This window comes from Zingiber officinale, chromosome 7A (genome assembly GCF_018446385.1).
Source record: "Zingiber officinale cultivar Zhangliang chromosome 7A, Zo_v1.1, whole genome shotgun sequence".
Taxonomy (NCBI): Eukaryota; Viridiplantae; Streptophyta; class Magnoliopsida; order Zingiberales; family Zingiberaceae; genus Zingiber; species Zingiber officinale.
In genome coordinates, this window is record NC_055998.1 from 2835644 (window position 1) to 2861785 (window position 26142).

Consider the following 26142-nt stretch of genomic DNA (forward strand, 5'->3'; position numbering starts at 1 on the left):
TTGTTGTGTAGTAAATTTAGTAAACTAAAAGAATGAAGCTATTATAAATTTAGCAAGAAGTGCAGTGAAGATTAAGTTGCTTCTACCCCAGTTGCAGATTGATCTGCTGTTGGTGGTTATAAGTTTGATCAGGCTGCATAGTATTTCCTTGCAACATGTTTCTGGAATCATAAGGTGGCACCACCTCGAAACCAAGTGCTGTTGTTGATGATGGGAACACAGGCATCTGCTGTGTTCTCTCATACTCAGCTATCTGCTGCAAGTAGGTGTATAATTGTCACAGAAGAAAAAGTAATCTATACCTAGAGATGAAAAGGTTAGAGTACCTTGTTTCTCAGGTACATATTGCCATTTTGCAGCTCCATCTCCTGAGAACAATATTTAGGCGTGCATAATGCATAAATTGAATCAATTTTATAATAATTTAATCAATAGCTATCACAAATTCAGCTTATACTGGTTACCCTTCTCTGCATATAATTGATTTCGGCAAGCATCAACTCATTCTACAAAATCCAATGGCATAAAGTAAGCAATACATCAAATGCTCGTAGCATGTAAGCTTCCAAGAAGCATTAAGACATCTAACATTACCTTCTTGGATCGTATTTTAGTTATGCCTTTCTCCAACCTGGTCTCAAGTTGCTTGATGTCTCGTAGGCTCATGGAGGCAAGAGACTCACCAAGCAAGTTTCTGATGAAGTAGCATACCTAAAGGACTCTATTTGAATGAAAATTAGTTATCAAAAGTCTGCAGGTTAGGCTACTAACCTGTTTGTACTCTGTAATTGGTTAATTTGCTGACGGAGTTTTGATGATTCCTGCTGGTAATACTGGTAATAAACAAGACAACAGATTGGACCATGTATGGATGCCAACATTTTACATCACTCTAGATTTCGTAAAGAATAGTTAAAATAATATCACAATAAATCGAATTATATATATATGTTCATCAAGCTTTTATTTTTTCTCTCCTTAGACAATCTTATGGATCTACATTACGTAAAAACGTCTCTCTTTTCTTGGAAAATACAATGGTCGAATGCAGTTGGACAGTTTTCTAATCTTTGTTCCTGAAGGAATAATAGACCATACAGAAAGGAAAAAGACAATAGAAAAATAACAAAAGAAATGATAACTAACCAAAAAGAACTTAGGAAGACAATTGCGAGAGTTACACTTGGATTGGTTTATTGAATCACAAATACAATCGGACACTGCTTTCCTGTCATCTAAAATTGTGTAAGGCTAGACTTCGATTTAATTGGCTCTATAAATGAATTCAATGATTAATTTACCGCTAAAATGATCAAGTAGGATTGTAGACACGATGAGTCTGAGCCAAGTTAGGTTTGACCGTTTGGAACTCAAAATTCCGCTGAGTTCATGAAACACAAAGTTTGTGTTCAAACTTATCTATTAAAAGATCACTGAGCTTGAACACAGCTCAAACCTTTACTAGTTTAATTAAAGAAAAATTTGCGTGTCTATATCAGCTAAAACTTGATCCAACAAACAGAACTTTTATAATTTATTTTAATAATTTTATAACATATAAAAGACAATTTCGAACTTTAAAATTTACAAAATATTGTGTAACATTTTTAAGACTCATCCAACAAACAGTTGCTTGCCAAATTTTAAATAATTTCTAAGCATTTTGTTAACGTTAATATTGTGCAACATTTTATGAGTTTTGAGTTAAAAAAATACTTCCTAGAAAATGTTTTGAGATTAAATAATTATAGATCAATCACATACTTTTGACCAAACTATAACGCTCCCCATTTAACAAATAAATTGACTTTTTTAATGAATATCATATCAGGTCATATATAATTCAACAATGTAAAACATAATTTACTAAACAAGACTTTATATATAAAACATGGAGGAATTTTATTTTTTTTTAAATTATTCTTATGATATTTTTATCATTAAAGAATCATTAACAGTTATTTTTATAATCTTATGATTACATTTTTATAAAATATTTATTTATATTAATTAATTTAGATTTTAGGTTGGATCAATGTTTAAAATCTCATATCTGAAGTGGTGTCTTAATCTTTGATCTAAATAAAATAGCACCAGTAACATATGAGTATGCTGGCACATGATATCATAGGTTGTTGCTAAAGAGGAATCTTGACGTAATGATAAAGATGTTGTCATATGACCTGAAGGTCACTATTTTGAATCTCAAAATTAGTCTCTTGCAAAGCAAGATAAGGTTGAGTACAATAGATCTTTTCCTAAGATCTTGTATTGATGGGAGCTTCGTGCACATAATTGTCTTTTTTTAACATGAGTAGGAGGGAGGAATAGAGGTAAAAGGGATAAAGTTTATCTTGATATGTGTCAATTCTAAGACATTTAGAATTAATTTTTTTTCAACTATTTTTTTTTTCAGTCGGAAGTCTAAACCAAATTGCATGCTTGGAAGATTAAACCAAATTACATTGAGGAACTCAAAACCAAATTGTTTTGTCTTTATTAAATCATGTTTACTGAATTATGTGTCACTAATTAAGTTATCATTTTGTATTAAATTGTCAAATGTATGCGATTAGAAAAATATAATGGTGTGTTTAATGTAGGAAGATCTAAATTGTTCTTTGAACTTCCTTTGTCATGGCTGTATAAGTCAAGTTGTAATATGAACAAATATATTGATAGAAAAAGTTACATCTCTTCTTTAGCCATAATCCTTCTCTAAATTATTACATTCCTCTTCTATCCCCAAATATCTTCTCTCCTTCAATTAGTGTCAGAGCAAGATGAGGCTAAAAAAAATGCCATCTAGAAATGTTGCTACTCCATTTTTGCATACTTCAATGGAGAATATTATGATTATTGGAGTACCAGATTTGAAGTTTGGTTGAAAGAATTGGACTTATAGAATATAGTCGATAGAGAGTTTATTGAGCCTGAAGATGAAGAATCCTTGAGTAATGCTAAAAAAAAAGTTTTGATGAATAATCAAAACAAAGATACTCATGCTCTCATTCAAATCAATCTTGCAATAGACAAAGGGTTGTACAAGAAAATTTGTAAAACAATAACATCAAAACAAGCTTGGAAAATTCTACAAAAAGCTTATAAAGATGATGAACAAGTGAAGAATGTTCAACTTCAAATTTTGAGATCAGAATTTGAAAAATTGGAGATAAAAGAAAATGATAGTGTTGTTGAATATTTTACAAAAGCTGGTTCTATAGTGAATCAAATGGCTTTGAATGATGAAACTTTGGAAGATCTCAGAATTGTACAAAAAGCACTTCATTTTCTTCTTGAAAAATATTTTAGTCTTGTTATTGTTATTGAACAGACACGAGATTTGAAGAGCTTGACTTTAAAGGATCTACAAGGCATTCTGAAAGCCCATAAAATGAAAATTAATTTATTATTTCCTCCATCACAACAATATGATCAAGCTCTTAAATCATAAGTTTCTATTAAGAGGTCATGGTTCATCCTATCTTGACAAGGGAAAAAATTTCAAAGGGCATGGTGATTCAAACTCTCGTTGAAGAGGAAGAAATAATCAACAATATCATCAAAATGACAACAATGAAAGTCAAAGCTTCAGGTTTCAAAAAGGAAGAGAACATGATGGTTATCAAAGAGGTCAAGAACGTGGTTATGTTGAATGTAGTTATTGTCAAAAATCAAAACATAAAGCTATAGATTGTTAGCACAGACAAATAGATGATATGAAAAATAGTTATATCAAGTCTAACTACTGCCATAAAATTACAGATTATTGGTTTAAGTAAGAAGATGACAAACAAACTAAAAGTGATCTTATTCATAAAAGTAAAAAATGAAGAAACATGGTTGCTTGCTTCCCATGGTAGCAAAGTTGATGAAATGTTGTACCTAGAAAGTGGGGCTAGCAAACATATGACATGTAACAAAAAATTATTTTCTAGTTTATCTAAAATTGAACATGATGAAGTGATGATTGATGATGCTAGTACTCACAAATTGAGGCAATTGGCGAGATTTTCTTTAAAACTAAGTTTGAAAATATTGAAAAAATGTCTGAAGTTTATCTTGTTCCTAGTTTTAAAAGTAACTTGCTTAATGCTAGTCATCTTATCTTATGAAGAAAGGGTATGATTTGCATATGCATTATAATGCTTGCACTATATCAAAAGGCAATCAAGTTATTGTAAAGATTGGTGTGACCTCTAACAACTTATTTCCTCTCAAATTTGAAACTACAAATTTATCTTATTTTGCTGTTATTGACAAAAAAAAAGGTTTCAAAGTTGTGGCATGATAGGTTTGGACACTTAAATTATGGAAGTTTAAAGTTATTTTCAACAAAAGAGATGATTAAAGGACTACGAAAGATCGACCAAATTGAAGAAGTTTGTGAAGCATGCTAACTTGGAAAAGCAACACAGAGATTCACAAATCCTACAACAAGCAACTTGGAGAGCAAAGAGGTTATTGGAGCTTGGTCATTCTGACCTCGTTTGAAATATATCAACAGAATCACTTGGTGGGAGTAAGTTCTTCGTTATTTTCATTGTTGATTTCACAAGGAATGTATGGATTAAATTTCTCAAAGAAAAGTCCCAAGCATTTCAAGTTTTTAAGGATTTTAAAGTTGAAGTTAAGAGTTATACTGGGCTTAGTATCAAAACTTTAAGAACTAGTCTTGGTGGCAAATATATTTCAAATGAAGCCGAGAAATATTTTAGAGAACATGGTATAAGGCATGAGTTGACAACTCGTTTTACACCACAACAAAATAGTGTAACTGAAAGAAAAAATAGAATTATTCTTGAAAGTATGAAATGCATGCTCAAAAGAAAAAATTTACCAAATGAATTTTGAGCAGAAGTTTGTTGTTTTTGCAGATTATCTTATTAATCGTTCTCTAACAAAAAAAAAACTTGAAAGATTGCATACCACATGAGGCATGGTATGGAAGAAAGTTTGATATTTAACATTTAAAGGTGTTTGATAGCGTTGCTTATTCACTCATTCCATAGGCAAAAGAAACAAGTTTGATGACAAATTTAAAAAATGCATCTTCGTTGGATACAGTGAAAGAAGCAAAGCCTACAAGCTATATAATCCAAAGACCAAAAAGATTGTGATAAGTTGTGATGTTCGTTTTGATGAAGATGCAAATTTTGAAGATCCAAAATTCAAAGCAAATGAGATCCACATTCATTTAATTAGTGAACAAGAATTAGAAGAAACTTTTTCTCATTCACCAAGTTTCTCAATAAATCCTCCTCCAAGAAAAATGTGAAGTGTTCAGGAATTCCTAGATTCAATCGAGGCTATTTAATATGATGATTTTGTATTATTTGTATTCTTGCGGGAGAAGAATTAATTTCCTTTGATGATGCAAATAAGGAAGTAGTATGGAAAAAATACCATAAAAGAGGAGATAGTTGCCAATGGAAAAAAATGGAACTTGGGAGCTCACTAATCTTCCTCTATATAAAAGATCCATTGGTATTAAATAGGTATACAAGATAAAAATGAATGTAGATTGCTCCATCAACAAGCATAAAACAAGACTTGTAGCAAAAGAATACAAACAAAAAGAAGGAGAAGATTTTATAGGGGTATTTGCTCCTGTACCAAGACTTAATACTATTCGATTAATGATCTCTCTTGCAGCTCAAAACAATTAAAAAAATTTTCAAGTTGATGTCAAATCAACGTAATATTCCTAAATGGTGTTCTTCAAGAAGAAACATATCTTGAACAACCTCCTAGTTTTATTAAAAAGGGAGAAGAAGATAAAGTCTACAAGTTGAAAAAGACTTTGTATAGGCTAAAGCAATCGTAAGGGTTTGGTATAGTTGTATCAATTATTACTTTGAGAAGAATGGTTTTCTAAAATGATCTTTAGAGCATACTTTCTACACCAAATTCAATCTATCTGAAGGTTTTATATTTGTAAGTCTTTATGTTGATGATCTATTTTTACTGGTAATGATTTGAAAAATATTGTAAAGGGAGATAGGTAATGGCAAGCCGGTCAGTGATTGCTTTGGCCACTTAGATTGTTAAATTTCTCTTTAGTATTTTTATACATTTATATTATAAATAATCATTATTCTTTATAATATTTAAAAATTTTAAATTTAAGCTAAATATTTAAAATTATATATATATATATATATATATATATATATATATATATATATATATATATATATATATATAATGAGATAATTTTATTAGGCTTTAATTGAGTTTATTTAAATTATCTCAATCATACCTATAAATTGTTTAAAATTATTAACCTAAAGTTATTTAAAATCCTAACTTACAACTTACTCGTATACCCTGTTTTGGCCGAGCGATGAGTTTGATGCATCGTTGGGACCGCACAATGAGTCCGAACACTTCGTCAAGACCATGAGACACTTTCGGACGCATAGTCGGTCTTTGGCAACACCTCTGGGCTCATCTTCGGACTCAGGAAACACGTCCAGACATGTCGCCGGGCTCAAGTAACGTATCTGGATGAGTTATAGGGCTCGAGCGACTTGTCAAGGCTCGTTGTTGGGCTCAGACAACGCTTTTGGGCTTGCGCAATGTGTACGGACTCGTCGTCGAGCCTAGGTGAGACATCTGAATGCCTTGCAGTGACAAAACGATGGCGCCGACCATGGTGGGGTTCCAGGTGTGGTAGAATGAGGCAAGTTACCGTCTAAAGCACCGTCTCAGGCAAATGTGATGCAGTTGATGCCCGCCTCTCGCCTAGGTGGCCACCATTTTGAACATTGGATTTGAAGATGCTAGATGATTTTAAACTCTTAATAAATAATAAATTTGAGATGATTGATTTGGGAGAGTTACACCATATTCTTGGAATTAAAGTTCTAAGATTCAAGCACGGAATTTTCATCACTCAAGAGAGTTATACAAAATCAATTTTGAAAAAAAACAATATAATGGATAATGCAAATCCTATTTCAATTCTTTGTGTTGTAGGATTAAAGTTGTTAATCGAACTTGTTGGTGCAACATCCCTCAGGTCAAGGTTGACCTGGGTGACCAAGCTGAGTCTTGGTTTGAGTTTAGATGTTTGACAATAAGAAATTGATTGAAGAAGAGTCAAGTAGGTCAAGGTTGACTGGATACTTGACAGGGAAGTCCTGGTGAGTGAAGCCAGGCAGAGTGAAAGTCCTGGTGAGTGAAACCAGGTGAAAACCCTAGTGAGTGAAGCTAGGTGAAAGTCCTGGTGAGTGAAACCAGGTGAAAACCCTAGTGAGTGAAGCTAGGTGAAAGTCCTGGTGAGTGAAGCCAGGCAGAAGGAAAACCCTAGTGAGTGAAGCTAGGTGAAAGTCCTGGTGAGTGAAGCCAGGTGAAAGCCCTAGTGAGTGAAGCTAGGTGAAAGTCCTGGTGAGTGAAGCCAGGCAAGGGAAAATTCAGATGGATCAAGGATGATCGGACATCTGACGTTGGGAAGTCCAAGTAGGTCAAATGATTGACTGGATACTTGGCACGAGGAAATACAGATAGGTCAAAGGGATTGACCAGACATCTGATGGAAGTCCAAGTAGGTCAAGGGAGTGACCAGATACTTGGCATGAATAGAAAAGTCTAAGTGGGTCAAAGGGATTGACCAGACACTTGGTGGGAAGTCCTAGCAGGTCAAAGGAGTGACCAGATGCTAGGCATGATGTACCAACAGGTCAAGGTTGACCGGATGTTGGTTTGAGAGGCTTGGAACTTGGTTTTGGGCAAAAACCAAGTGTTGGATCGATCAGTGGATCGATCCAGGATCTGGATCGATCAGTGGATCGATCCAGGCTTCTCCTAAGCGAACAGAGAGCCTCTGGATCGATCCGTGGATCGATCCAGATGTTCCAATCGATCAGTGGATCGATTGGGACGCGGCTGCTTTGCGCGATAAGCGCTGGATCGATCCGTGGATCGATCCAGGCGCTTTTCCAGAGCACAGAGGCGCTCTGGATCGATCCGTGGATCGATCCAAAGCCTCCCCGATCGATTGGGAATATTCGAATCGATCGGGATCCGACCGTTGGCGTCGTTTATAGCTGCAGGCGTCCGATGGCTGCGGCATCTCTTCACCGTTTCATCTCAGATCCTCGCCAGCTTCTCCACAGCACTCTCAAAGCTCAGATCGCCAGTTCTTGAAGGTTCTTGGAAGCTCTCCGAGTCAAGAGGCGGATCAAAGGCAAGAAGAGAAGCTAGGGTTAGGGTTTTCTGCATTCATTGTAAGCTTTGTGCTTGTATTTTGTTTCCCTTTCCTTCTTCTTGTACCGAGAGTCTTGTAGGGCTTCTCCGCCCTCGGTAGTTACCGAAAAGGAGTGTTTCATAGTGGAGGGTGCGTGCGTGGTGTGGATCCTTGGATTAGTCACCTCCTTTGGAGGTGGATACCAAGTAAAATCCTAGTGTTAGCGTAGTTGTATTTGTTTCTGTATTTTCTGCTGCATATTCTTGAAGAAACAATCAACGCCGAGCAATGCCAAGCACCGAGCGAACGCGACGAGCTATTCACCCCCCCTCTAGCTACTTTTGGTCCTAACAAGTGGTATCAGAGCGAGGCCGCTCTTCACCGGAATCATCGCCGGAAGGGTCAAGCATAACAAGAAAAGCTAGAGGGGTGAAGAAGTTGGAGCAAATTCTTTAAGTTCAAGATTTTATCAAGCTCAACTTCAAGATGCAATTCCAAGATGGACTTGGATTTGACACAAGGGTGGCTCCACCATATTCATCTACAAGCTTCGATTCTTGGAAATCAAGAATCGAAAATTTTCTTATGATGGAGATAGAGCAATGGTTTGCTCTCATGGAAGGTTTTGAAGCTCCCACAAATTCCAAGGGCAAAGTACTCAAAAGGAGCAAGTGGAGCAAAGACCAAATCCAAAGATGTGAGGCCAATGACAAAGTGACCAAGCTTTTGGTCAATTTATTGTCAAGCAACATCTTGGAACAAATTGGAGAGTTTGAAGATGCCAAGGAGCTTTGGAGCAAATTGGCAAGAATTCATGAGATCCCCACTGTACCAAATCAAGGAGAATCCAAAGAGGGCGACTCATTGGATCAAGACCAAGAGGAGGACTCCGAGGTTGAGAGATGCTCAACCTCCAAGAAGAAGTTCAAGAAGAAGCTTCATCTTCAAGGGAATGCAACGAAGGGAACAAGGAGGAGCATACTCCTTGTTTCATATTCAAGATGATGAAGCCTCCACCTCTAGGATTGAGGGGGAGCAATCCTTGGTGACACCGGATCAAGAAGAAGGAGAAGCTTCTACATCCGGGTCAAGAGATGAAGAGATTGAAGAAGCTTCTACCTCCACGAGTCAAGAAAAATCAAATGGAGGAGAATCAAGATCGGATCAAGAGGAAGCTTCTACCTCCGGATCCAAAGGGAAAGATGCCACCCCTACAAGCAAAGGTATAAATATTTCAATTAAAAATAAAAATCATATTATATGCTTTGAGTGTAGGGAACATGTGCACTACAAGAGCAAGTGCCCTAAATTGGCCAAGAAGAAGGGCCAAGTGGCACAAAAGGGCAAGGCGAAGCCCAAGGAGATCATCCCCAACACAAAGAAGAGCAAGGAGCATATTATATGCTTCTCTTGCAATCAAAAGGGGCATTACCGAAGTCAATGCCCCAAGGGGAAGAAGATGGTCAAGGCTCAAGGAGGCATTCGTCAAGGGGGAGCCTCCAAGGTAAAGAAGAAGGTAACATTTATTGAGTCTACCCCTTTACATTATGGTAAAAAACATGATAGTTCTAACTTATATCATTTTAATGCAATTTACCATAAGAATAGAAAGCATGAGGGCTTTAAGGAAAAACATGTGGCCCTACATGCCAAAACTACCCAACCTAAGGTTAGGAAGGTAGATAGACACTTGGGCAATAACTCTAAAGATTTTAGATACAAGCCCAAAAACAAATATGCTCATGAATCAAATGAAAAATCTAAAACTAAGGACTTAGTGATAGAAAATCAAGTCTTGAGGTCAAGACTTGATAAAATGGAAAAGACCCTAAAAAAGATGGAAAATATCCTATTAGGGCAAAATGAGCATAACCTAGGTTTAGGGGTACAAAAGCCATCCAATGGCCATAGAGGTTTGGGATACAAACCAAAGGCTAAGAAGGATGTGCCCTCTTACCATAGAGTTCCATATAGTTATGGAACAAACCCTAGGTCTAGTGGTCGAGCCAAAAATACTAGGGAAGTCATCCCTAAGAGTATTTTTGCAATAAATGTGACTAAGACTTCTAAGAAGTCTAAGAAAGTCACAAACAAGGTCACAAGGGAGGTTATCCCTAGAGTTGACCTAGAAACTGTGACCAAGGCTTCTAAGAAGCCCAACAAGGTCACTAGGAAGGTATCTAGGGAAGTTATCCCTAGTGAGTACCTAGAGCATCCAAGGAGCACCAATAGGTGTTGGGTTCCTAGGAGCATCTTCTCTACCCCATAGATGGGTTAGAGAGTGTCAACTCCGATTAGAAGGGTAGTTAACCTGACTTTGAGGAAATTGACACTCAAGGAGCATTTTCAAGGTTTTTGTTAACCTTTGAAAATGAAGTGGATCTTTGTTTACTCCTTGAAAGAGTAAAATGTGCCTAATGGTGGAAGAATTGATTTTAATCTAAAATGGCACAAATTGGGAAAACCTTGAGAAATACCAAGTTGGGATTTTGGTATTCTCTTGGAAATTTAAGGCAATCCGGGCCTTGATTTATGTAATCACTCTTGAGGAAAAATGGAATATGCCAACATTTGAGGACATGTTTATTTTCAATTGGCATACATTAAATCAAGGAAATTAGAAATGTCAATTTAGGCTTTGGCATTCTCTTGTAGCACTTTAGGGCAATCTAGGTTTAAGGTGTAAGTTTAGCTAAGACTTTAAGGATACTTAGATAGTTAATCTAGGTATATTTTATTTATGCTAAATCTTGCCATGATTGTTTGCCCATCATATGCCATGACATCATGTCTAGTTTTGCATTCATGTTTTATTATGAAAAATCCAAAAATACCATGTCATGACATTCATACATCATGTAGTAATAGGATATTTTCTTTTGAAAATTATTTTCTTTTGATGTATGCCATAACATAATCATGCATTAAGTTTAATTCCTTGTAATTAAGGACGAATGGCATTTAACGACACTTATTGACAAGTGACATCCTAGGTGGATGTCTAATATCTCTAGAATGCCTAGATAGATATGCATGATCCCTAGATTAGGGAAAAATCAAAATCCCACATCTCACAAGGACTATAAGGTGACTTGTCCGTGTTTTAGTGTACATTAGATACAAGTGAGATGTTAGGAAGATGAACAAAACTCAAGATGTTGATTTAGTGCATTCTTTTGAGTTTTAGGTTCATCAAAACACATAGTTATGTGTTTTCCCATCATTGGGAAAGCTAATGTACAAGTTATGTGCATTAAGCCCAAGGAATGTGATGGGATATTGGTTTTGAAAATTATTTTAAAAGACTTTTGGAAAACCTTGGTGAAGGCTATCTTTTGATAGTAATCACCATTGAATAGTTAGACACAAACTTGAAGAAAACGCTAAAGTTTTTGCAAGTTCTCAAGTTTGTGTCAATCTTTGAAAATATGATGTATTTTTATAGAAAACTATTTTTCCATGATAAATTATACCCTAAATAATGTCTACACAAAATTTCATGATTTTTGGATTTTTGTAGAATTTTCTAGGGGTTTCTGAAGTTGACTGAAATGGAATTTCAGCAACTATCAGAGCTCCGATCGATCCATGGATCGATTGGAGTGCCCGAATCGATCCGTGGATCGATTCAGAAGGCAAGTCTCCCGCGAGCAGAAGCTCGCTGGATCGATCAGCCGATCGATCCATGTAGTTTGAATCGATCAGTGGATCGATTCAAAAAGGTTCAATCGATTGGAACCCAACTCCAATCGATCCAAGTTGCTGATTTTGGCTGGGAAGGCTTGATTTCAGCATCTTTGAACCTCTTTGAGTCTAGGTAACCATTCCAAACCCCTAAAATACATTTGTATACATACAAAGGGTGTTTTCATGTTGAAAACAAGGATGGATTGGTTAACGAAGACTAAGTAGAAGTTTAGGTTGAGGTTGTTTCAAATTTTGAGTATTTGAACCTCAAAACTTCTAAATTTGGGTTTCCTAAAGGTTTAGGGATTCCAAGTCATTGTTGGTGCAATGACAGAAGTCACCACCATGTCTTTAGGGGGAGGGACTCTTTAAAGACATGAAAAATTACTTTTCATGAACCTTGGAAGGTGGTTAACCTTCTTTAAAGAAAATGCTCATGTATGAGCTTTTGAACTTGAAATGGGGAGTGGATATCCTCATTATTTCAAGTGGGAACTCAAGTGGTTAGATAATGCTCAAGGTTGGGTATTTGTCTACATTGAGGGAGAAGTTAAGGATAAATGAAGGGTATGGGACCTTCATTATCGTGTTGATCACAACGAGTGATGTTGTGAACAATGATGAGTAACTCTTCAGGGGGAGAGTCGTCAACAAATGGATTTGTTGATGTGTACCCGAAATTGGGGCATGGGTTGATGTATGCCCAAAGATGGGTTGATGTGTGCCAATAGGGGGAGAATGAAAGGACCTATGAATGGGTGTAAGTTAGGCTTTCATTACCTAGAGGGAGTGTGCCCTCGTTGGGGGAGAATGAAGAGCTTAATTTATATGTTCATTACCTAGTGGCATGAAAATTGAGGCTATAGGATTAGCCTAACTTACATGTGGTATTGTAAGTGTTATTGTGGTATTGTTAAACATCAAAAAGGGGGAGATTGTTGGTGCAACATCCCTCAGGTCAAGGTTGACCTGGGTGACCAAGCTGAGTCTTGGTTTGAGTTTAGATGTTTGACAATAAGAAATTGATTGAAGAAGAGTCAAGTAGGTCAAGGTTGACTGGATACTTGACAGGGAAGTCCTGGTGAGTGAAGCTAGGCAGAGTGAAAGTCCTGGTGAGTGAAACCAGGTGAAAACCCTAGTGAGTGAAGCTAGGTGAAAGTCCTGGTGAGTGAAGCCAGGCAGAAGGAAAACCCTAGTGAGTGAAGCTAGGTGAAAGTCCTGGTGAGTGAAGCCAGGTGAAAGCCCTAGTGAGTGAAGCTAGGCAGATGGAAAACCCTAGTGAGTGAAGCTAGGTGAAAGTCCTGGTGAGTGAAGCCAAGCAAGGGAAAATCCAGATGGATCAAGGATGATCGGACATCTGGTGTTGGGAAGTCCAAGTAGGTCAAAGGATTGACTGGATACTTGGCACGAGGAAATACAGATAGGTCAAAGGGATTGACCAGACATCTGATGGAAGTCCAAGTAGGTCAAGGGAGTGACCAGATACTTGGCATGAATAGAAAAGTCTAAGTGGGTCAAAGGGATTGACCAGACACTTGGTGGGAAGTCCTAGCAGGTCAAAGGAGTGACCAGATGCTAGGCATGATGTACCAACAGGTCAAGGTTGACCGGATGTTGGTTTGAGAGGCTTGGAACTTGGTTTTGGGCAAAAACCAAGTGTTGGATCGATCAGTGGATCGATCCAGGATCTGGATCGATCAGTGGATCGATCCAGGCTTCTCCTAAGCGAACAGAGAGCCTCTGGATCGATCCGTGGATCGATCCAGATGTTCCAATCGATCAGTGGATCGATTGGGACGCGGCTGCTTCGTGCGATAAGCGCTGGATCGATCCAGGCGCTTTTCTAGAGCACAGAGGCGCTCTGGATCGATCCGTGGATCGATCCAAAGCCTCCCCGATCGATTGGGAATATTCGAATCGATCGGGATCCGACCGTTGGCGTCGATAAAGGCCGCAGGCGTTCATTTCCTTCGGCATCTCTTCACCGTTTCATCTCAGATCTTCGCCAGCTCCTCCACAGCACTCTCAAAGCTCGTGATCGCCAGTTCTTGAAGGTTCTTGGAAGCTCTCCGAGTCAAGAGGCGGATCAAAGGCAAGAAGAGAAGCTAGGGTTAGGGTTTTCTGCATTCATTGTAAGCTTTGTGCTTGTATTTTGTTTCCCTTTCCTTCTTCTTGTACCGAGAGTCTTGTAGGGCTTCTCCGCCCTCGGTAGTTACCGAAAAGGAGTGTTTCATAGTGGAGGGTGCGTGCGTGGTGTGGATCCTTGGATTAGTCACCTCCTTTGGAGGTGGATACCAAGTAAAATCCTAGTGTTAGCGTGGTTGTATTTGTTTCTGTATTTTCCGCTGCATATTCTTGAAGAAACAATCAACGCCAAGCAACGCCAAGCACCGAGCGAACGCGACGAGCTATTCACCCCCCCCTCTAGCTACTTTTGGTCCTAACAGAACTATGTTTCAAAGTTTGGTTGGAAACTTAGGGTGCGTTTGGTTTGCTCCATTTTCATTTTCATTTTTATTTTCTGAAAAACGTGCATTTTTCATTTTTCAGAAAATGACTTTTCCTCGTTTTTCGTTTTTTTAGAAAACGCTCTCTCATTTTCTTAAACATGAATGTGGAAAACGCAAACCAAACGCGTTTTCCATTTTCTCAGAAAATGAAAACAGAAAACAACGTGGAAAAAAATAAACCAAACGCCCCCTTAATGTATTTGACTACTATAAGGCCAGATTTTATATATGTTGTAAGTTTGATGAGCAAGTTTATGGAGAAATCATTCTCAAATCATTGAGAGATGAGAAAATAAATCCTTCGATATGTAAAATAATGAACTCTTGATTATGATATCTTCTATCAAGAAAGTGTACTAATTAATCTTATTAATTATACTAATAGTAGCTTAGCAGGACATATTGATGATAGCAAAAGCACCTTAGGTTATGTTTTTGATCTTGAAAGTGAAGTCATGGCATGGTGTTCAAAGAAGCAATCTACTATTGTACTATCTACTAGAGAAGCATAATACATTGTTGCTTCTTTTGCAAGATGTCATTTACTTTAGCTGTGTGGAATTTTGGAGAATCTGAAGCATGATCAAGAAGATCCAACAATCTTATTTTATGATAACAACTCAACAATTTCAATTTCAAAAGATCGAGTTCCTCATGGAAAAACAAAGTTCATTCAAATTTGGTATTATTTCTTAAGGGAGCTTGTGAACGAAGAGGTATCCATTGAATATTGTAGGATAAATGAACAAAAGGTTGATATTTCACTAAACCACTTGGATGACCTACTTTCACAAAAATTAGAGCAAGCTTAGGAATGAAGAGCAAGTTTGGATACGGTGGACATTGTTGGAACTCTAAAACAAATTACATACTTGGAAGATTAAACCAAATTGCATTGTAGAACTCAAAGCCAAATTACTTTGGCCTTCATCAAGTCAAGTTTAATTGAATTATGTATGACTATTTAAGTCATGTTGAATTAAATTATCAAGTACATACATTTGATTTAAAAAAATATATGGTGTGTTTAATGTAGAAAGATCTAAATTGTTCTTTGGACTTCCTTTGTCATGGCTATATAAGCCAAGTTGTGATATGAAAAAATATATTGAGAAAAAAAAGTTACATTTCTTCTTTACCTATATCCCTTCTCTAAATTATTATACTACTCTTCTATTCTCAAATATCATATCTTCTCCCTTTCAAATCTTCTCCCCTTCATTTTCTTCGTCCATTTTTAAAAGAACTTAAAGTAAAAAAAAACTAAATAATTCTTTTTAACTTTCATTCTTCCATATAATAGATAAGGAAACAATAATTTTTCCTCTATTTTGATTTCCTTCCTCTTAACTAGATGCAACACAAAAGGTAAAGAATTAACTTAGATAACATGATCGATAAATATAGGATTAAAGAGATTGGATTTAAATAGTAGTCTAGCTCTTTTGGTTTTTTCTTCGTCCAAGTACTGGAAGAAACCGGTATCGTATAATTATTTCGGTAGTGAAGACTTGGGTTTGTTGTAACTGTTGTAATATCTTCTAAGGAGGTTGAGCTCCAAAGTGACACTAGCACAAAAAATACTAACTAGGAATCTATTTGGGCTCCAATATTAGCATATTTCTTGATTTCTATTCGACATAAAATGATTGACAGATCTACATGCATGGTTTTGATAATCAAGTGGATGCATACATCTTAAGCTACATCAAAACTAGGCCAAAGTTAATAAGTTGGCCCTTTGCATCATTCATTATGTGTAGAAATTGATGGCTTATTCAATGGATGTTGATTAACCAGAAAAATATTACCTGAGCATTGACTTCTGAAGCTTGACCACCGTTGGCGGTACCACTACTTGCTTTCTTATACCTCTCAATTGTTGCTCTTACACTACAATCAGAAAGAAAAATATATATTTACTGTTAAATTATATGACAAACGTCTAAGTAGATACTTTGTAATAATATCCTCTTATAACAATAGAGGTTTTGAGTATCAGATAAAGGTAGCATATCATTAAGCTACTATAATACATTTGCAACTACGCAAACGTACATGCAAATCGGTATACTGTGGTCACAAAGAATCTTTGCTAAAATTTCATGCATGAAAATATAATGTAATTAAGAATTTTTTGTATTTGATTAAAATATAAAATTCAGAAAAACAAATTGAATCTACCATTACTGACTAAAATATGAAATTCAAAGAAACTAATTACATCTACCATTGGATTTAGTATTGTACTAGTAAATTTATTAATATCTTAGGAAAGCAAAAGAATAGACGATTATAATTTATTCATTATTACATACAACATCATCTCCTATCCAAGTTATTTGATTATGATGACTTTCACATAATATGAGAATCACATTTTCGTATCCACATTAATTTACTGTGACAATCAAAGTACAATTCAAACACAAAGACATTCGCCGTACAAGAATCAAACATATAAAAGTTGATTTTCAGTTCGCTCAATAATAAGCAATGAATATCTAATTATTCTCCATCTCCATTTCTAACCACTTAGTAGATATATTCATGAAGCCTCTTCCTACTTCTCATCTACACATGCTTAACTCCAAATTCAATGCGGACGTCTAAAATGTTCGTATTATAAAATTTAATACGAACAAGTTTTATAAAATGTTCGTCTAAAATGGTTATGAACAAGACTTAGAATTTAATTATCTATGTATCTAATCTAATTTCTTATTTTTATAAAATTTAATAGATGTTCTATATAAATCAAGTTCCGTTAACCATTAGCATTATCAAATAAAAATATAGTTTCTTTATCTCCAATTTATTATTCTTCCATTCAACCTCTGTACACATCAAAAGTTTTGAAAATAGATAAAATGATAGGAAATATAATCAACATTAGTTTCTTATATATATTGCACTCTCCCTTCATTTAATTAGCACGTGCATCATTAGTTTGGAAGTACAATGATTTTTTTTTTTTTTTGCTTTTACTGAAATTAAGATTCCAAGTTTTAATATGTCAAGAATTATCATTTTAAATATTTTATAACAGTTGGATTAAATTAAACATAATTACATATATATATTTTTAATTTGCAGATTAAATTAGAACGATTTTTTTTGTCTAATCTTTTACAAAGGGCACTAAGATAATATTGCTTTTTAGAAGCAAAACATAATTAAAATGTGGCTGTTTATCCTAAAATTTTTAGTTTCACTTTATTGACATAATTTGTAAAAAAATAATAATTTCAGTTAATCTCATTGATTATTTTTGAGATGATCGGTTTAATCCTACGGAAGTTTTCTACTAACCACCAAGATAAATCGGAAAGTACACGTGGTGACCAGTCCAGAAGTCCAGCATTTTTTGATTGTGCCACTCATTTAGAGAGTTTTCTACGGAAGTTTTGATCGGTTTAATCCTCATTGATTATTTTTGAGATGATCGGTTTAATCCTACGGAAGTTTTTTACTAACCACCAAGATAAATCGGAAAGTACACGTGGTGACCAGCCCAGAAGTCCAGCATTTTTTGATTGTGCCACTCATTTAGAGAATCTTTTTTTTAAATATGTTATAGTTAGAGATCGAATCATGAATATCTAGATAATAATATAGATATCCTAGCATGACACGATAGCTCCGGAGAAATTAACACAATTGTAGTTACTAGTACGAGGTTGCTACTTCACGCTCAAGTAAAACTAATTGCTGCATGCAAATCTTAGAAACATATACTCAAAGCTTCACTTGTAACCTATTTTATAATAAATGCTGGAAAATAAGATCGCGAGGTAACAAAAGAAAGGATATTCAAGTATCTTATGTGAAGTAGAGTGACCAAAATATTTTCCAGGCCACATCTATCACATTTCAGAAACATGCACATCATAGTACCAAATAATGACATTTTCTTTGTAAAATAATATATATTTAGACTCATCCGCAAGTTTTTCTTCAAACGGGGAATCCTAAATATATATGTATGTCTACCCGATAAGCCATGCCCCGAGTTCCACAAATACCATGTTCCAGGAGCTAGCTACCTGCAGGCTTTGCCAATGGTCACCTAGAGGTGCCGGCCAAATACTACTGGAGCTAGACACTGCGTGCAGAAGGAGCTCCTATTTCCAATGTCGTCCTTAAAAACACAAACAACCCGCCTTTGCACGAACCTTAGTTTCCTCGAGGATCCTATTGGCCTTCTCTGCCACGTTAGCACGTGATCCCACGATTATGATTGGCCGATACTCTGCTCACGGCCGAGTGGGCTTTCACAATCCCATTATCCTCGGTGCAAAAAGCAGCATCCTCATTCTTTTGCTCACACCTCGGCGCTTTGAATTTATTAGAAACCCACAGCGGAAGGAAACGACATTTATTGCCTGTGGTGAGTTTTACTTTTTATACTTCCTATGCAATGCAAAGTGTCCGGAACAGTGAATTCACCCCCATTGGCTTCTCAGTTCTATATGTACGTTATCCGTACACTTGCGCGTTTGCAATTATTTTTGATTATTCTAAAGTTGCATTGTAATTAATGACTGTAATGGAAACTCTTCTCCAACGGTGAGGTTTGTAATAAAAAAAGTTGGAAAGGTTTGGGATTTGTAATTAAACAACCGTATTAAAATTTTAAATCTATATTTTTTCTATGGAATATGGAGCTCATAATTAATGATAAAGTAATATTATATTATGATTTGTGATATAGAGAATTATATGATTTATAAAATAGAGCCCACAAAAAAGTTATAGAGGTTTTTTTTATTGTAAAGAGAATAATAGATTTTTAGTTAGGAGAGGGGCAGAGAGGGAAATGAAGTTGAACATTGCACTTTAAACAATGAATATATTGTAAGGCAAATTTATTAGTTAGCAGAGGAGGGGTAGAGTGGGAAATGAAGTGACTCAAGAACCCTAATCTGCATAGAGGAACCCTAAACAGAAGTGTGACAGGTGTAAAGGCTGGTGGTACTTTTGGTTAAGGATCAGGGCTAGAGAGAGCGTGACAGCCCTCGGAATAGGCTTTCTTACACTGATGGAGTGATGGGTGACGGGATCTGAAGAGGAGGAGAGACAAGTGAGGAGGATGAAGAATCGTAAAGGAGCAAAAGAAAGAGAGAGGAAGTGGCAAATTAAGCTTGAAAGATCAAAATGGGGAGGTAGGTCTTTAGAGAAGGAGGCATATATGCTTCAACTATTATACCAAGACATCACCTTTACTATTCCTACTGTATTCTCTAACTGCTGCGCCTTCTCACCTCCGTGCTTTCCACCCAACAAAGCAATAGAAAGGAAGAGAACAAAAGCATTATATAAGGAAGCTCCAATAACATACTATAACACCAAACACCAGCCTTAGAGAAAGGAAAGAAGCACAAATAGAGAAAGAAGAGGACCACCATGTAAGAAATGTAAGCTCGCAAATAATAGATCTATCCATCTAAACATCTAAACAAGGCCTTCCATTTGTAAAATCTATCTACTCATAACCAATTCGGATCACAGCTCCTAAAACCAAAGTCAAAGCCAAAGCCAAAAATGACATTGAGATCTAAGAGGATAGGTTCCAATCTTCCTTTGAAAAAAACGTAGAAACGATTTCTAATTTAGTCTTCCTCTCAGTGAGAAAAAATGTCAAACACCTTCGGCTTATGGAGTACCCATTCCTTTGTAAGTTGCATAAAGAGGCAAACCAACATGATTAAAAAGAAGAAGGAGAAGAAGAAAAGAAAATGTGGAGGGAAGAGACAGACTAGGGTTTCACTTTCACCTGTTGGTGGCGTACTCATAGAGGCGTCCGCGGCTGGAGAAGACGATGAGTGCGACCTCAGCCTCGCACAAGACGGACAACTCGTAAGCCTTCTTGAGGAGGCCGTTCCGGCGCTTGCAGAAGGTAACCTGCCGGTTCGTCGTGTTCTCGATGAGCTTGATCTCAATCTTCCCTCGCCCCATCGATCGATCTCGCAATTAACCCACCGCTAGCTGCTTCAATCAATCAATCAATATAAGAGATCGAACTTTCTAAGTCCAAGTGAAGAATTATATAAACTCAATTTATGCGAATTCATATTCCCAACTCACCAATCTAGGGTTTGGAAAATAGAGGGCGGCCGCAGAGGTCGAGAGAGAGAGAGAGAGAGGAGAATGTTTGATCAGGACAGCGAAAAGTAGCAGCAACTACTTCTACAATTTGTAGCCTCTTCGATCCTCCTCTACCTCCCTCCCCATCCACATAGATGTATGTGACGGTAAAAGCAGCACTTTTACTCGTCTTTCTTCGCAGCTCCTCGCCCTTAAGCTAGCTGTTCCTCTCATCAACGAGTCCCCCACGACATGATGAGGCACTAGCACTGCTCATGGAGATGTGGCTTCCGTTGCCACCATGGGCTTGTGAGAGAAAGGGGGAAAGGGACATGAAGAAAATGCGTATTTAATGTTGGGGTTTGAACAGGGCCTCAGGCTGAATTGCACTAGATAATTTTTATCGAGGGAAGAGAGAAGGCAAATTTAGGGGGCTCCATACGCTGTCCTTTGGGGTTTTGCAATTGGTTCCTTCTTCTTCTTCTTCTTTAATTTTACCCCATTTCTCCATCGACCGACATCTAGATCTTTCATCTTTTTCCAGTGGGAAATCAGTACTGATCATCTGGCTAGCAAGGCTTGTCGATATGCTTCGGATTCGACTCTCTTTTTTTTCTTTTTTTTTTCTTGAAATTTTAAAGTTAATTGGTTATGAAGTATAATTAAATTCCTCATTTGTTGATGTCGGAGACAATTGGATGGGTAGTAACCAATGCGACGAAGGGTAGGTATATGTGTTTCGGAATTTTGAGAATCAATAAATCAGACACAGCTTGAACAGCGCATCATTTTGCTTCAGTTCCTTCTTTCTGACTTGACTTGGAACTAAACTATTGAATTTGACAGCAAAAAATCCAACTCAGTTCGATCTACTTTTCTGGAACTATGGATTTAGTCAGTCGAAAGTAATTCGATGCATGTGATCGGGTTTGGTGAATTGAAGTTTGAGGAAACCTAAGTTTTGGTCGTCCAGGATGGGACTGATTAATAGAATTGCAGATATTTGAATGCAATTAATTGTTGTTTGCTTACTATCTTACTATCACTGTTTTCTTAAGAATATGTACTTTTTGCTAATTAATTTTAGTAAAATTTAAAATGAAATTATGTTAATATCTTTTTTCTTTTCAAAATAATTTTAAAACTTATAGTAATTTTCTCTAATTATTTTATATAAAAAATATACATGGTCATGATTCTCTTTAGTCTTACATTTTAGGATTGACAACACCTCCACTAGAGAAATTTTATAAATATCTTGGGCTGATGAAGTTAAAAAGTACCAAGTGTGATATTAAATTAATTTTTTATAAAAAAAAATTTATTATAGTCATTTACTGTTAGAGTTCTCGAGTGTGGTTTGGGGTACTAATTTACATGTATTTATTTATGTATTATATTACATATGCAATATGTATGTGCGATGACTAATTGTTGTAATTAGTGAGTAGACTATGGGGTTATTAGCATGGCAACAACTAGCAGTTAGTCAATGCACCCCTTTACAAGTGTAGTCATTTGTAGCTTAATATTACAAGTTGAGTTATTCGTTTAGAATGTTGATACATCCCTTAGGATGTAAGATTTAATAGTTAACAAATTAATATTGTTGATAGTTATCTAAGATAAAATTTGGACTCTTTCTCTTCTAAGTGATAATATTGCTTTTTCCAAGCGCTTATAATTTATCAATAATTATTTTTTAAAATATTTAAAAATGCACTTTAAGTTTAGAAAGGGATATCTTCAAGAGGGGTAAAAGAGCTTTGAGTTTCAAGGGTGTGCCTTGAAGGGCTTTTGTCTCGCGCGTCGAATACAAATAATCCATGATATATTCTGAAGGCTTGATATATAAAAAATTGAATCGCCATTGGCCCTTCTCATCCACGCCATCGATTCCACCAAATGATTGGCTTCACCTCCTCCAAGAGCTCCGCCGGCCAGTCCCAACCTGGCCTGAAACCCCGGCCCTTTACCCTCTGTGTAAGTCTAAATAACACTCTGGGACTCTCCTTTACCTGCACGTCTATGTTGAGATAAAGCATCAGTCTGGACAATCACAAAATAAACACACCGCACGCAACCTCTGTCTTCTAATTAGTTGGAACTTGGAACAAGATTACTAATTAACACATGATCCTAATTAATGGGGTGCAGAGAGCACGGCAGCTTTGGAGCAAGCTTTTCTTATATAGTTGGCCAGTTGGGTGACAGGAAGGCCAAAAGGGGGAGGGAATAGGCTGGCGATCAAGGCATCTACAGACTACAGGGAGAGAAAAGAGAACGATAGAGAGAGAGAGAGAGGCAGAAAGAAAGGAATCAAGTTAAACATCGAAAAGGAAATGTAGGAGACGAGGTGGTCAAATGTGCTCCGACCAATACATAAAATCCTATTCCCACCCCAGCAACAAAGCAAGGTTCTACAACGGAATCAAGCTGCCCCCGTGGCCGAGATTTATAAAAATGGGCAATAGTCTGATTTCTGAGGAAGCGGATAGAAATATCCTCATTTGTGATGGTCATATTTGCTTTCCTAATTTATTTTTCTATAAATAGCGGTGAGACCGGTAGTATGAGATATCCGAGGTTAACATATGATCTTTTGTAAAAAATATAACAAAATCAAGTAACTCCTCTCATCCCATAATCATTTGACAGTTGACTATAAACTGATCCCGTGACTTACCTCTCTTCACATAATTTGAGGATGAGATGTGAGAGACGTTTGGAATGAACATAATCACCTTTTGCTACATATAATGGAATTAAACAACCCCAAGGCATAGTCAAGTTGATCACCACGTGATAGATTTGTAGAAATGGGTAAGGATTGATTTCCGACGAAGCCGACAGAAAAATACCCTCCCATATGATAATCTGTTCGATTTCTTGATTTACCTCTCTACAAAGAACTCCGGGCCAGATGTGTGGCGCTCTCGAGGTCAACGTATGACTTTTTGTAGTAATATAATGGAATCAAGAGATCAATTTAACTGAATATTGATTCCGGTCAATTTGACTGAATATATTGAAAGCAGTGATTTTTTTAATATAAATTAAAATTTCCGAATACATTCATGTTAAAAAAATCTCTGCTCTCAATATAATGTGTCAAATTGATGTTTGAGAATATAAATATAATCAAAATAATTAGACGAATACATAAAATCTAGTTTTATGACATTTTGAGCTCCCTACGTTCATCAACCGATTTTAGCAGAAACTGACTCATGAATTTAGAGAACTCGAAATGATATAAAATTAGATTCTATGTGTTCATATAATTCTTTGAATTATATTTATACCTTTAAATATTAATTTGACATACTATATTGAGAATAATAATTTTTTAAACATAAATTAAACTTTTTAATTGATTACTATCGTGTAATTATCATTCGACTATGAAAAGTAACTTTAATCAATTGTCACAATGTTATAATTCATCTATTTTTAAATAATTGATTTATATTAAAAAATCATTACTTTTAATATATTATGCTAAATTGATATTTAAGAATATAGATATAATTAAGAAAATTAGATAAACACAGAATCTGATTTTATGTCATTCAAAATTCCCTAGGTCCATCAGTTGGTTTCTTCTAAAATTAGACTGATGGATCTAGAGAGCTGGGAATAACATAGAACTAAATCTTATGTATTTATCTTGTTCTTTTCATTATATTCACTCTTAAACATTAATTTGACATATTATATTAAAAAAAATAATTTTTTAAACATAAATCAATCATTTTAATTTTTTTTAAAAAAATAATCAATTGGTACCATATATGCCTATCGATTAAGGATCTTACTATGTTGGTGAATAATATCTCATATTGATTGTTATATTATAATAATTAATTAGGAATAATAAAGAGGGATAAAATGAGTATAGGATATGTAATTTGATAATTTTAAACTTAGATGATTTTACAAACTGTAGATACGTGATTCTTAATTTGCCGTTCCAATTTTGAAAAGAAAAAAAAACTCATTTGGTAATAACTTTTAAATATTTTGATTAGTTTTAGTATAAATGGTTGTATTGGTTTTATAATCTATTTAGATTTAAATTTTAAAGAAAAAATCTCATGTAATTATTTTGGTAAAAAAATTATTATATGTAATTTTTGAGTCATTAACTCTTTCAAAAAGGACCTTTTACATTGTCTATTGACCTTTTGAACCATCCATTTGAATTCAAAATTTAAAAATGGTTCTCTGCCCCCAAAATCAAAAGAGATCAGTTCTAACACCAATCTGATTATCTTTTTTTTTTTTTTCTTTTCTTTTCTTGTTGTGTAGGAAAGTGAGGCAGCGTCTCGTATAATCATGAGAAACTAGTGAAGAGATTTTTATGAATATGAATCATTTAATATTCACAATAAAATATAGGAGAAAAATTAAGTTGCTAATCGATCGGCAAACCATCATCACAACATATATATAAACAGTGTTCATCCAGATTAGAAGCTTTAACCTATGAGTGAACTTGATATTTGTAAAACTGAGTTTACTAAAAAACAAATAGTAAAATCAAGTAATTCTTGCATAGAAATTGATATCTCAGAGACTCAGACTCGGAGGATAGTCTACAGTTGTCTAATATGAATAATTTCTCTACACATTTTCCACTGAACAGGTCAGGTTTTACCATAATTTATAATGAGATGCATGCAAATCCTCGATAATCCAACATCTTTCAATAACAGTCAATCGTTTTAGATTGTTATAGTTGGCAACATTGCGCGTTGAAATACAGTAACTTTGTTCGTGTATGGAAGATAAAATTATCTCAGGTGCAAAATATACCCAAATTCCATCATTAGTAATTTTAGTATGCTGGTCTAGCATCTATAAAATATATTTAAAAACGGAATTAATTGCTAATGATTAACAAAGTAGACCACAATCATTCATTTTCATCTCCTCAATGGTGTAACAGTTGAATAGGCATCATATTAAAGCGCATATAGACATGAGCTAGGCATTGGCAGCACAATTTAAAAATCTATGATGCATTATATTCCAATTTAAGATAATGTCTAGCAAACTAGAAAAGGAATTTCCAGGCATACTAATTATATATATTAATTAACAGTTTCCAAGATGGAAGGAAAACTAATATTAAATCAGGGCATAGAGTGATAGCAAGCCGTTGGAAACTAATAAACTATTCCTAATCGAAATCCATGCAGTACATATTATGACCAAATCAAGGAAAAAGTAATGAAATTAGCATTTGAGTATTTTTGACAATGAAATGAAAGATAGATTATGCACAAAGCGAAACAAAAACTAGAGGAGAGAGCGTCCTAACTGCCTGTATAAAGTAGCTCTCAGAAACAGTTGACATTGCCAAAGTACTTTACAATTACAAACCCATTCAAATGACCTTTTCTATCTCCCTTTTTAATTTTTTTTATTTAGTTTTATTTTTAAATTAATTCTGTTTATTAATTTTTAATTAATACTTATATATTTTTAATTTTATTTAATTTTTATTTAGTTTGATTTTTAATTAATTTTATTTATTATTTTTCATTAATAGATTTTTAAAATTTTTATTTAGTTTTATTTTTTAATTAATTTTGTTTATTATTTTATCATTAATACTTATATATATATATATATATATATATATATATATACATATTAATT

The 26142-nt window shown here is 35.3% G+C and overlaps 1 protein-coding gene across 1 annotated transcript; it reads right to left on the reverse strand.

Moving 5' to 3' along the window:
* Positions 1-82: 82 nt before the first annotated feature.
* On the reverse strand, positions 83-20360 carry LOC121999851 (MADS-box transcription factor 3-like). The gene is made up of 7 exons (XM_042554485.1): positions 20165-20360; positions 16200-16281; positions 772-833; positions 595-694; positions 465-506; positions 327-368; positions 83-253 (listed from the first exon to the last, which is right to left on the reverse strand). The coding sequence occupies exons 1-7, from the start codon at positions 20344-20346 to the stop codon at positions 83-85; spliced, it is 681 nt and encodes a 226-aa protein (XP_042410419.1). The 5' UTR covers positions 20347-20360.
* Positions 20361-26142: the final 5782 nt, after the last annotated feature.

Coding starts and splice junctions, on each gene's coding strand:
- LOC121999851 (XM_042554485.1), bottom strand. CDS start 20,346: ATGGGGCGAGGGAAGATTGAGATCAAGCTCATCGAGAACACGACGAAC. Junction 507..594: donor CTAAAATACGATCCAAGAAG/GTAATGTTAGAT, acceptor TGGATTTTGTAG/AATGAGTTGATGCTTGCCGA. Junction 254..326: donor ATATGTACCTGAGAAACAAG/GTACTCTAACCT, acceptor TACTTGCAGCAG/ATAGCTGAGTATGAGAGAAC.